The sequence below is a fragment of the Misgurnus anguillicaudatus genome, chromosome 9 (assembly GCF_027580225.2).
Source record: "Misgurnus anguillicaudatus chromosome 9, ASM2758022v2, whole genome shotgun sequence".
In the NCBI taxonomy this organism is placed as follows: domain Eukaryota; kingdom Metazoa; phylum Chordata; class Actinopteri; order Cypriniformes; family Cobitidae; genus Misgurnus; species Misgurnus anguillicaudatus.
This window is the reverse complement of record NC_073345.2, coordinates 20,681,842-20,692,438: the sequence shown is the minus strand read 5'-3', so window position 1 is coordinate 20,692,438 and position 10,597 is coordinate 20,681,842. Positions and strand designations below refer to the sequence as shown.

The window sequence follows — 10,597 nt, the reverse complement described above, 5'->3', positions numbered from 1 at the left end:
GAGAATCAATGCAAATTGCTGTACTTTTTCATACTTTTTCGGGTTTTGTGATGCCCAACAACATAAAATACAATGAATAACAGTTTAAATGTTTATTATCAACAAGCAAATTGCACAAATTCGTTGAAAAATTTTACCTGCAAAACGCCCTTTAAAAGCTCTTTTTTCACTCCTCCCCTTACTGCAGCCGTCTGCTCTCGTCTGAATTTCAGGCAAGGCAAGCTGCATCTCAAACAAGCCTATAGTCTTCTATATGATATCTATGCTGGCGTCTAGCAAGAACATCATAGGCCCTGTCCCAAATGGCGCACTTCATGTGGACTTTCGGTCTCGTGGCCTTAAATTGCGCGTGCTCGCTTAGTCCACGAGTCCGTAGGGTGTCCCATCTGTCCTACCTTGAAGCCGAAGGTAGGAAATCCAAAATCCGAGTTGTCTGGAACACAGGCCTGTTCGACTTCATGCAGCGCCGAAAGAACCTCCGTGAGGATGACGTCAAAGTACCGCGAGAGTACTTCGAGAAATCATAGGTAAAGTATCATTTCGAAACGCTCTCGCGGTACTTTGACGTCATCCTCCTGTCAGTTTTTACCTTACGGCGCCGCAAGAAGTCAAACACAACTACCGGTATACATAATCAAGTGCCACCTACCAGGCAATCAGAAATGTTACTTTGTTTGAGTTGAGCACACATTAAAAACTCCAAACGGCTAGAACTCAGCAAAAACAAAAACTTGCCTGCGTATGAGCTGCGCCTCGTACATTAATTGTATATAGCAGAAAAAGTTATCTCTTACAAGGTGTGAGTTGGCTAAAATGCGTGCAAATGTGTGAGAGTTGAAGACCTCTTAGTACTGTTTAAGTGTGAGATCCGTTCTAGTACTTGCCATGTACTTTAAATGTCCTACATTGTTGTAGTCTCTGACAATATGACAATCTACTGTTCCTGTTACTAAAAACAAATCGGACAGTTATATAAAACATAAATGTACACTTCTACATCAAGTAAATTTAGTGTAATTAGCAACAATTAAGATCAGGGCATTAAAACACGTCGTGACCCAACTGCTTTTGTACAGTGGAGTGTGCCAAATACACCCAGTAGAGGGCAGTAAAACTAAACATAACGACAGATATACAAAAACAATGCAATATTCACACAATATGAATCAACTATGAAAATACACAGTCCTTTATTGGCACCAAGAACTATATCAATTCAGAAAGTGATGTGTGATACATGTAAAATTGACAGTGATGTACATTTTGACAGGCTACTAGTCATAGAAACCATGTTATAGTTTCGTTAGGCTGGTAACACAGAAACCTTATTTAACTGAAAGATACATGAATGTTTTAAAATAAAACTCTCCTGAATTGACATGACCCGTTCATGCAGAACAAGCCACTCTATTGGCATTCCTGATTTTCAACGTACAAAAGGGGAAAATCCATCATATAAAAATTATTTTCTTATAGTTTTGGAAGTAAACAGTGCTTGTGATTATTGCTATTTCATTGCACACTTATTTACAGAGCTGTGCAAAGTAAAATGTTTCTATAAAAAGAGTTTGGAGACCGATTTGCATTTGTATAAGTCCTCTCAGCTTACATATCATATCTCTTAACACTCATTCAAGATTCCCCTTAAAAACAACAACCACAAGTGTTTGACAGAACATTAAATATCCCTTCATACTTCCCGCTCCACACACTTCAACTTGCCATATCCATCAGAAGAGCTGATTGGCCCTGCTTTGTTAGCCCAGGGCCCCAAGTCTTTGCATTTGATTGTCCAACAGAACAGGAGTCACCATAGGCACAGTAAAAAAAGCATATAGAGTCAGAGCCAGACTGATCCAGACTAGTTACTGCAATGCAGAGAATTGCTTTTTTCAATTGCTAGAGGTTGTGAGAATGAATCTTGGCAGCCGGTTGGGATTCTAGTCCGCCTAGAGAAAGAAAAAATCAGGAGGTGAATGGGACAATGGTGCTGTTTTACAGTGGGAGCCCATGTTTCTGAGACGACTGAGTGTGTGTTTCAGCACAAGCAAGGATGATAAAATACACTTTCCATTACAATAAAAAAATAGTGCTTATTAATACAGATACATCAGCGTTCAGACACATAAATCCTGCATTAGTGTTTTATGTCAGTAGCCCAAAGCCCTCATATATTAATTCAGATCAAAATTATGTAATCATACAAATTAGTGAAAGATGAACACATCCCGATCCATATATATATATAGTGTTTAAACTTTTTTTGAACGGCCTACAGCCTTGCTTGTATTTCGTTGGTCATATTATACGACAAGAACCCAGGAAAAACAGCTGGTTGAATGTTACAAAAAAGAAAAGGCAGACAGCTTATTTACATCACACAACACTGAACAAACACACACAGAAACTACAGCACTACACCATAGTTAGTCGGTCAGGGAAATTGTCCGTCTTTTACATGCTGATAATGTAAATCCCAGCCACACATTTGGTGATGTTAGTTTGCGTGTTAGCAGATCTGCGATGGGCCTTTGCTCTTTCCGCAGGCCGTGGGTACGACTCAGTGGAGCTCAGAGTAAGACAGAGAGATTGAGATCTCAAACCCGTGTGAGGAAGTCTAAGTTGAGGGATGCGGGGATGTGTACAGTCTCCAAACTGAGTGCAGATGGCGTGAAGGGGAAGAGGACTGGGAAAGTGTGCTTGGTGTCCACCAGCAGTTGGTGGTTGTCTACCCGATCCTGGAGGCGATTCTGTGGATGGAAATGACGGTATGTATTGGACAAGGATATCTTTCCAAAGTAAAACTGTCTATGTTCTGGCATGGTATGTGCATATCATATGTTTTGACTACACCTACTGGTCACATATTGGTGTATGCATATTTTTACCTGTATGTCTCTGATAAAAGACACAGTGACTCTTTCTTCAAACTCATTGAGTGGTGTGTACAAGTTCAGTATCTTCACAATCTGAAGCAAAGTAAGGGCATGATTAACAAACTAATCCATAAATTGAAAAAAATGAAAAAGAAGAAACATCTACCTGCTGTAAACTAAGGGAGTTACAGAGTGAGCAAATGGCCTCGGCGTCTTGAGAAGTCTTCTTGTTCATCTGCAACAGCTTAGCGGCCTGGATCAGAGGTTCCAACGTGGAAACAGATCCACCCTGATGCAGATTCCTTTCCCTCAGCCATTCCTCCAACTGACTGATGTTGTACCTGAAAAAAAGAAAGGAATTCCATTAGCTTTGCTATCCTCTGACCAACAAGTGCAAAAACTTAGTAATATGATAAGGTTGCTATATAGTGATGCATACCTGAGCTGCATCCCTGTACTCCAGGAGCAGACATCCTTGCGCAACAGCAAGTTGTTGAGGCTCACAGCGTTGATGGAGTAGAAGAGCTGGCGAATAACCTGCTGGCAGATCTCAGGGTCCAAGCCGTGGTCCGCCATGGTGGTGTGAAACTGTGCCAGCTGCCGTTTCAGGGCCTGCAGTGTGTAGCCCACTGGAGCTCCGCTATCACAGTCAATACTAGCGGAGCGGTTCCTGTAGCCCATGGGCTTCACCCCGGCCAGGCTCGGGATGCTTTCACTTTCAAGCATGGCAGATACTACCAAAATTAAACAAGAAAAGGATTACGAGATGACACACAGTATTTTATCTGGATTAATACGTTTTACCCAGGTGTGCTGAAATACTGCTGGACTGTTAATTGTTTTAGCATAAACACTGGCGTTTTTATTGAACACTCAATGTAGAAGTCCACCTCGGGTAAAAATCGTTGGAAAGCTCTAATGCTGCGTTCACACCAGGTGCGGTAGAAGCATCAAGCGCGGGTGATTTCATTGTTAAGTCAATGTAAAGACACATTTCCACGTGTCTGGAGGTCTTGTGGCACGAATGAGGCGTTTATAGCGGCACAGTAGACGTGAATCCGGCTCATTCACGTGTCTTGTTCGCGTGAATGGCGAAAGAGGTCCCCCTGTGGTGAAAATCATTGGAAAGCTCTAATGATGCGTTCACACCAGCTGCGGTACAGGCGTCAAGCGCGAGTGATTTCAATGTTAAGTCAATGTAAAGACGCGATTACGCGCGCCTGGAGGTCTCGTGGTGCGAACGAGGCGTTTAGGGTGATGCGGTAGATGCAAATCCTGCTCATTCAGACGTCTAGTTCACGCGAATGGCGTGAATTGAGCACTCCGCAGATTGAAAAATCTGAACTTTGGTGGAAAATTGCGCCACGTTAACCAGTCAGGAGCTTGCTCTAGTAGTAACATGATTACAGGAAGCGAGCAGAGTCGCAGAAGCCCCTTACATGACGCGGATTTCTGCGTGAATGTCTCAAAAGACTAGAATTTCATACGTGAATTTTCAAGCGTCCAACTACATGCGAATAACGCATTTTTGCCACCTCTACCGCGTTTGGTGTGAATCCAGCATAAGTGTGTAGTTTTCAAAGTACAAAGTAGTAGGAGTAAATTCTAAAATGTCATGGGCCCAAATGTGGGACCAAGTTTGTGTACATATTTATAACACTTGATATCCCATTCGTAACAAACTACTATATATATCAATGGCACATTATATTTCATCACCATTTTGAGAAAAGAATGAGATAGTGAGAGCAATTTTCTAAAATGTCATGGTCAACTTGGTATTACTTATTTATATTACAAATCTTCAATCATCTCTCTAAAATCTTGACAAACTATATATCATTGGAAAGCTTTAAGAACGTTGTTTTCATAATTCCTTTTTGCAGTAATAATAATGCAGTCACAGTTATTAATTATTTTGTGAAAATTGGTCAAAATAGTAGGCAGCAAACCACTGACACCTAGTGGCCTTTGTTGGTAAAACCACTAAAAGTGTCACAAAAACCTAATTTTTGTAATTTTGAAATTAAATTTGAATCAAAATTTGTTGAGACTTATGGCTTCATGTTATTAGCATTTTTTATTGTTTTTAAATATAAAAATATACCTTATTGCATTATTATTTTTTTATTATATTATTTATTTTATATATTTAAATAAACTATTATAACTATTTTTGGTTTAATATTAATTAAATTATAATTAAAAGTTTTTCAGTGACCAAGATTAGGCTTCTAAACCAAAGAATGCCAGAGGTATATTAATTTGAAAGTGCCTTTACCTTTTCACCCTACAACTCAAAAAGGGGAGGGGGGGACACTTAAGACAACCCATGTGCAAATTCATCATTCAACCTAATTAAAATTGAAGTTTTCATTCTTCAATTTGAAATCGCCTCCTACTTCACAAATGAGTTGAATGAGTTGATCAATAGTTTGAGTCATAGATATTATGTATGCATATGACTGTATGCGGATGCCGCATAGACTCTGCGCTGAGTGCAGTGTAAATGCTCTAACCTGTTGACATCAGCGCTAAAAAGTGTGCTACAAAAGTGCAGTTCATGTATGCATTGTTTGAAACCAGATTTAGCAGGAGGTAGCATCTATTAATATATATATATATGGTCCAAGGTGGTGCAAAAGAGTGGAGCTGGGAGTAATTTGCATATTCATATTATCTATTGCTTGAGCTGTGTGATTGAGTAAAGGCAGGGACTGATTCGCATATTTTAGATCCGTGTGTAATAAATGAGGCAAGGGTGTAGAGTTACATTTAAAGCATGAAGAAAGTACTGTGACATGTAAAACTTTTACATATGCTATTATGATGCTGAAAGATGAGTTTTAAGTGGTAAAATGATTGACTACAGAGAGACTTTAACTACCAATGAAAATACAACTCAATGTCTGGTTGTACTTACCGATCATGGGTTGCAGGAATGCTTCTGCCACTCTGATGAGCTGCTGATAGATTTGAATGGAAAGGTCACTCAGTACCTGCCGATACTCTGCAAGGTCAAAGTTTTTCAGGCAGTGCTCATTCTGCTTGGGTGTGTTCTGAGTCATAAATGCCTACAACAGGAAACAACAGCAGAATCATAGAAATATCCTGGGAAGGAGCCAAACAGTCGTTTCTTTAAGCATTGTGAGATTTCAGCAAGAATAGATTGATATCTCACCTCATCTCCGCTATACTGCTTCAGACAGTGAAGAAGTCTACTGGAATTAGCCAACCAGAAGGAGGTCATTTCAAAGTCATCGTTGTTTTTCTGAAAGACATTAACATTCCCGTTTTACATCGACACATTTAGCAGATACAGGAATGATGGAAAATGATGCATGTAGTGGTGGAACGAGTGTGAGCATAAACATGATACATACCTTCAGGACCTTTTTGATGGCATTGATGGTTGAGGTAAGGAGTGAGTGAACTTTCTGGTCGTCGTTGATGTAGTCTGCGTGACGGATGCACATGAAGAGGATGTAGGCAGGGAGGCAGGGGACAGTGGCCGACACAGATTGGGGCTTCATGTCTAAAAACAAGAAATCAATATAAGTAACACATATATTTGAAGAATTTGTTTCCAAAATGTGATAAACGCCATTTAAAAATAAAAAGTTACCGCCAAAATCAGTATTGTATCTGGTAAATTATTAAAAAGTTAATTTTTAATTTTATGCAAAATCCGATATCTGTCGTGTTATTCTGTCATCTTTTCTCCCTTTTTTCCCAAATGCAATAAACACAAGTCCTCTATCTCTGCAGAATGCAATAAATCCGCTCAACAAATCACAGCGCACCATTCCACGCATTGTAAACAATAATTGCGGTGTTTTGAATACACAAAATCCTAGTTTTCTCCGTCTACTTTGTACTTCGTGATCAACAAACAAACAAAAACAAAATAATACTTTTGATGGCATTGATAAATCTGTGGTAGTTTTCAGTGACGGGAAAGAAACGAAAGCCATCAAAATCGAAAATTTACGTAAGAGGCACTCGGGCGAAGGAAAAATGCCGGCTGTTGCTTGTTCTCACACGACAGCATCAAGCTTCTGTCATGCTAACACATTGACCCCAGATCTTATGAAAAACTTTCCATTATTTTACTCGAAGTCATGAACCAATCGAGCAGAACCAAAACATTTTACAGCTGATCGCTGTCAAAAAAGTTCAGCGGTGACGTCCCAAGGATGACAGCAGCAATGACATATACTATACTAAATGAATCAACAAAATGAATATAACATGGCAAAGATGAATGCACATTTATATATTGATTCAATAGATTAATCTGTTTTTATAATAAATCTTTGAAAATCAAATTATGGATTTGAATTTTTAATGTTTTTATAACCTAAAGATGCTGAAAGTTTGTAACAGAAAATAGTGGTTTTCATATTGTCACTTTCTTGGTATAGAAAACACATTTTTACCCAAATTATTAAAAATGGATTTATTGCATTTTGGAACCAAACTCTTCATTTATTATATGTAACTACAGGACCTTTAAGTAAAGGATTATAAAAAATATTTCCCAAAAAATTGATGGGTAAAACCCAGTGCAGACCTGTAATCAGACTCTTGACCAGCAAAGCCTCATCTTCTTTGTAGTATTCCAGCATGCCTTCAAAGTCCTTCTCTTTCCTCTGTACGGTGACCTGTCTGGTTAGTTCTGGCCTGCTTCTGGTGGTCTGACTCACTGTTAGAGATCAACTGCACGTGAGCACACACAACAGCGCCAACAAAACACATCATGAACGCAGATGAATGCAGACGTCTTACCTTCCAACTCCTTTACTTTCTTCATATAGATCCCTAACTGCTTCTTCAGCTTCCTTTCATTCTTCTCCAGCTTCTCCTTAATTTCCTTGAGATCCTGAAGAAGAAAACCATCATTACATTCACCTTTAGCGGGAAAATCAATATGGGATAGAGGACACAAATGCAACTAAGGTTAAGCTTTCTCACCAGGTTTTCATTGGTGAGACGCGTGAGCTCCTGTTGTATGCTAAACTCCACCAGAGCCTCGGGAGAGAGGGTGGAGAAGTTGTTAAGCATCTCCTGCTTCTTCTCCAAGTCGTTCCTCATCAATTCGATCTGCGTGTGAAGAGCTTCCAGCTCATCGTTGTGTTTACGAGACTGCGTCTTCAGCTGGTCTTCCAGCAACCTAAGACAAATGCAATTACATCTATGTTAAAACAACTTATAGTGTTACCTTGTGAATGAACCAACGAGCTTTGTGTTGCTAACAACTGTGAGATACAGGAACAAGCAAATATGCCACACATTATTGCGCCCATAGGTCTTTAATTGATGAGACAAATAAAAACATTGAGGTCACTACAAACAAAGACCACCAAAATGTCTTCTGTAAAGAAAAAGGTGGAAAAAAATAAATGAAGTTGAATCAAAGTTTGGAAAGCTACTAGAAAATTGAAGCACAACCTGGCAACCTGCTTTAGACCCTGATACGCCAGGCCAAGCTCCCCATCTTCATTCAAAAACACCCAGTCTTGTGCTTTACTGGCATCCAAGTAATAGAGAGCCCGAGAGAAAGAGCAGCAGTAGCAGATTGACAAGAGAAAAAGCAGAAGAAGAGAAATATGACAAGAAGACAGATACATTTGGATTACCTATCTCCTTTTCAAGTGTAACTTGGTTATTTTGCAATGAATTGGGTTATTGCAATATGTCTAGGGCATAACATTCATTTTTAGGGTGAACTGCCTGCCCAAGTAATGTACATACACTCACCTAAAGGATTATTAGGAACACCATAGTAATACTGTGTTTGACCCCCCTTCGCCTTCAGAACTGCCTTAATTCTACGTGGCATTGATTCAACAAGGTGCTGAAAGCATTCTTTAGAAATGTTGGCCCATATTGATAGAATAGCATCTTGCAGTTGATGGAGATTTGTGCACATCCAGGGCACAAAGCTCCCGTTCCACCACATCCCAAAGATGCTCTATTGGGTTGAGATCTGGTGACTGTGGGGGCCATTTTAGTACAGCGAACTCATTGTCATGTTCAAGAAACCTATTTGAAATGATTCGAGCTTTGTGACATGGTGCATTATCCTGCTGGAAGTAGCCATCAGAGGATAGGTACATGGTGGTCATAAAGGGATGGACATGGTCAGAAACAATGCTCAGGTTAGCCGTGGCATTTAAACAATGCCCAACTGGCACTAAGGGGCCTAAAGTGTGCCAAGAAAATATCCCCCACACAATTACACCATTGCATTAATGAGAAATTGAACAGGTGTTCCTAATAATCCTTTAGGTGAGTGTATATAAGGAGATGTGACAATCACAAGAAGTAAAATTGCATGCATGAAAAATCAGGTAGATTTCAAGTGGCCAGAACAGAGAGAAAGGTAATTTTTTCTGTTGAAAATGTGGATAATTCCTTACAAGTCCTCTCAAGTTACCCACACAAAAATATGAGGAACAAAATCACAATAAGTTTCGGATGCCTAGTCTCAAGTTTGTTAATGATTAGAAATATGCAAGGTAGAAAATGCCTTCTGATATAAAAAGGCTGAGAAACTATAGAAAATTCTGTGACTGTACAGATAAGTCTTACTTCTTGGACTCGCCATCCACCACGTCCTCTGGCTTCTTGTTTTTGTTGTTGGTATATTCTGATACGTCATTGGAATTCTGTTGGAATAAAATACAAAAACAGCAATGTAAATACTTGCAGGGGAAATGTTCTGTGTTAAAACGTACAAGCAAAACAAAAACAAAGGTTCGGAGAGGTAAACAGTACTGGGAGATCATTAGCTCTTTTGTTTCAACTCTGAATCAGACAACTTCATTAAAACTGCTATTAAAACATCATACAGATAAGAAAATAAATATGATAACCCTTTACAATAAAGTTGTACAGCATTTGTTAACATTAGTTAATGCATTAGTTAACATGTACAGTACTGTGCAAAAGTCTTAGGCCACCATGCCACAATTAAATATTTTTTTTTTTGCAATATTATAGTGATCATATATAATTGTTTCTCAGTCTCTTTAATAGAATACATCCAGAAAATACAGGAAATGTGTTTATAGTCTTAAAAACTGTATAGAAATGTAAACTGATGTGTCAAGTTTTTAGGGTAAACTCCCCTTCCACTTGAGCATTAGGAGTAAACTGCAGGATCTCTTAAACCTAAATAAAATGAAATCCTAATTTCTAATTTTAAATCATTTTTACTTTACTTTTTACTTCATTCTGCTCAAAAACGCATAAAATGTGTTTAGTGCCAACCAAGAGAGGTCACACTAAACACAGACAATGCCTAAAGAAGACATTTAGTCTTTGTAAAATGTACATATTTCCTGTATTTCTGTTTGTATCTTAATAAAATAGATTGAAAAATAAATATGTATAGACATTTAAACTTCTAAAACAACAAGTCTGGTGGTGGTGCACAGTACTGTACTTACAATAAAACATGCAGCATTTAGGGATAGTTCAGTTCTGGCATCATTTACTCAACTTTATGTTTTTTGTAACCAAACAATTTTTGAGCACCATTGACTTCCAAAGTAGTATTTATTCTACTATGTAATGTAAATCAATAGTGCTTCTGTTTCCTGCTTCATTACATACCTTCCACTGTGTTCAGAAATGTATACAAGTTTGTAAAACATGAATGCGGGTAAATGATGGCAGAATTTCCATTTTTGGGTAAACTATCCCTAAATGCTGCA

At 38.7% G+C, this 10,597-nt stretch overlaps 1 protein-coding gene across 3 annotated transcripts in view; it reads right to left on the bottom strand.

Annotated features, from left to right (window-relative positions):
* Window positions 1-1,173: 1,173 nt before the first annotated feature.
* myo5b (myosin VB) overlaps window positions 1,174-10,597 on the bottom strand; it is a 51,226-nt gene continuing 41,802 nt past the window's right edge. For 2 of the 3 annotated variants that reach the window (XM_055179615.2, XM_055179614.2), the window contains exons 29-40: window positions 9,471-9,547; window positions 8,328-8,405; window positions 7,851-8,049; window positions 7,665-7,758; window positions 7,450-7,581; window positions 6,260-6,411; window positions 6,058-6,147; window positions 5,800-5,950; window positions 3,316-3,610; window positions 3,043-3,217; window positions 2,889-2,969; window positions 1,174-2,750 (exon numbers count right to left, since the gene is read on the bottom strand). In XM_055179615.2, the coding sequence (XP_055035590.1) occupies window positions 2,598-2,750; window positions 2,889-2,969; window positions 3,043-3,217; window positions 3,316-3,610; window positions 5,800-5,950; window positions 6,058-6,147; window positions 6,260-6,411; window positions 7,450-7,581; window positions 7,665-7,758; window positions 7,851-8,049; window positions 8,328-8,405; window positions 9,471-9,547 (1,677 nt within the window). In that variant the 3' untranslated portion in view covers window positions 1,174-2,597. The remainder of the gene's footprint in view (window positions 2,751-2,888; window positions 2,970-3,042; window positions 3,218-3,315; window positions 3,611-5,799; window positions 5,951-6,057; window positions 6,148-6,259; window positions 6,412-7,449; window positions 7,582-7,664; window positions 7,759-7,850; window positions 8,050-8,327; window positions 8,406-9,470; window positions 9,548-10,597) is intronic. The other variant, XM_055179616.2, reaches the window with a different exon arrangement.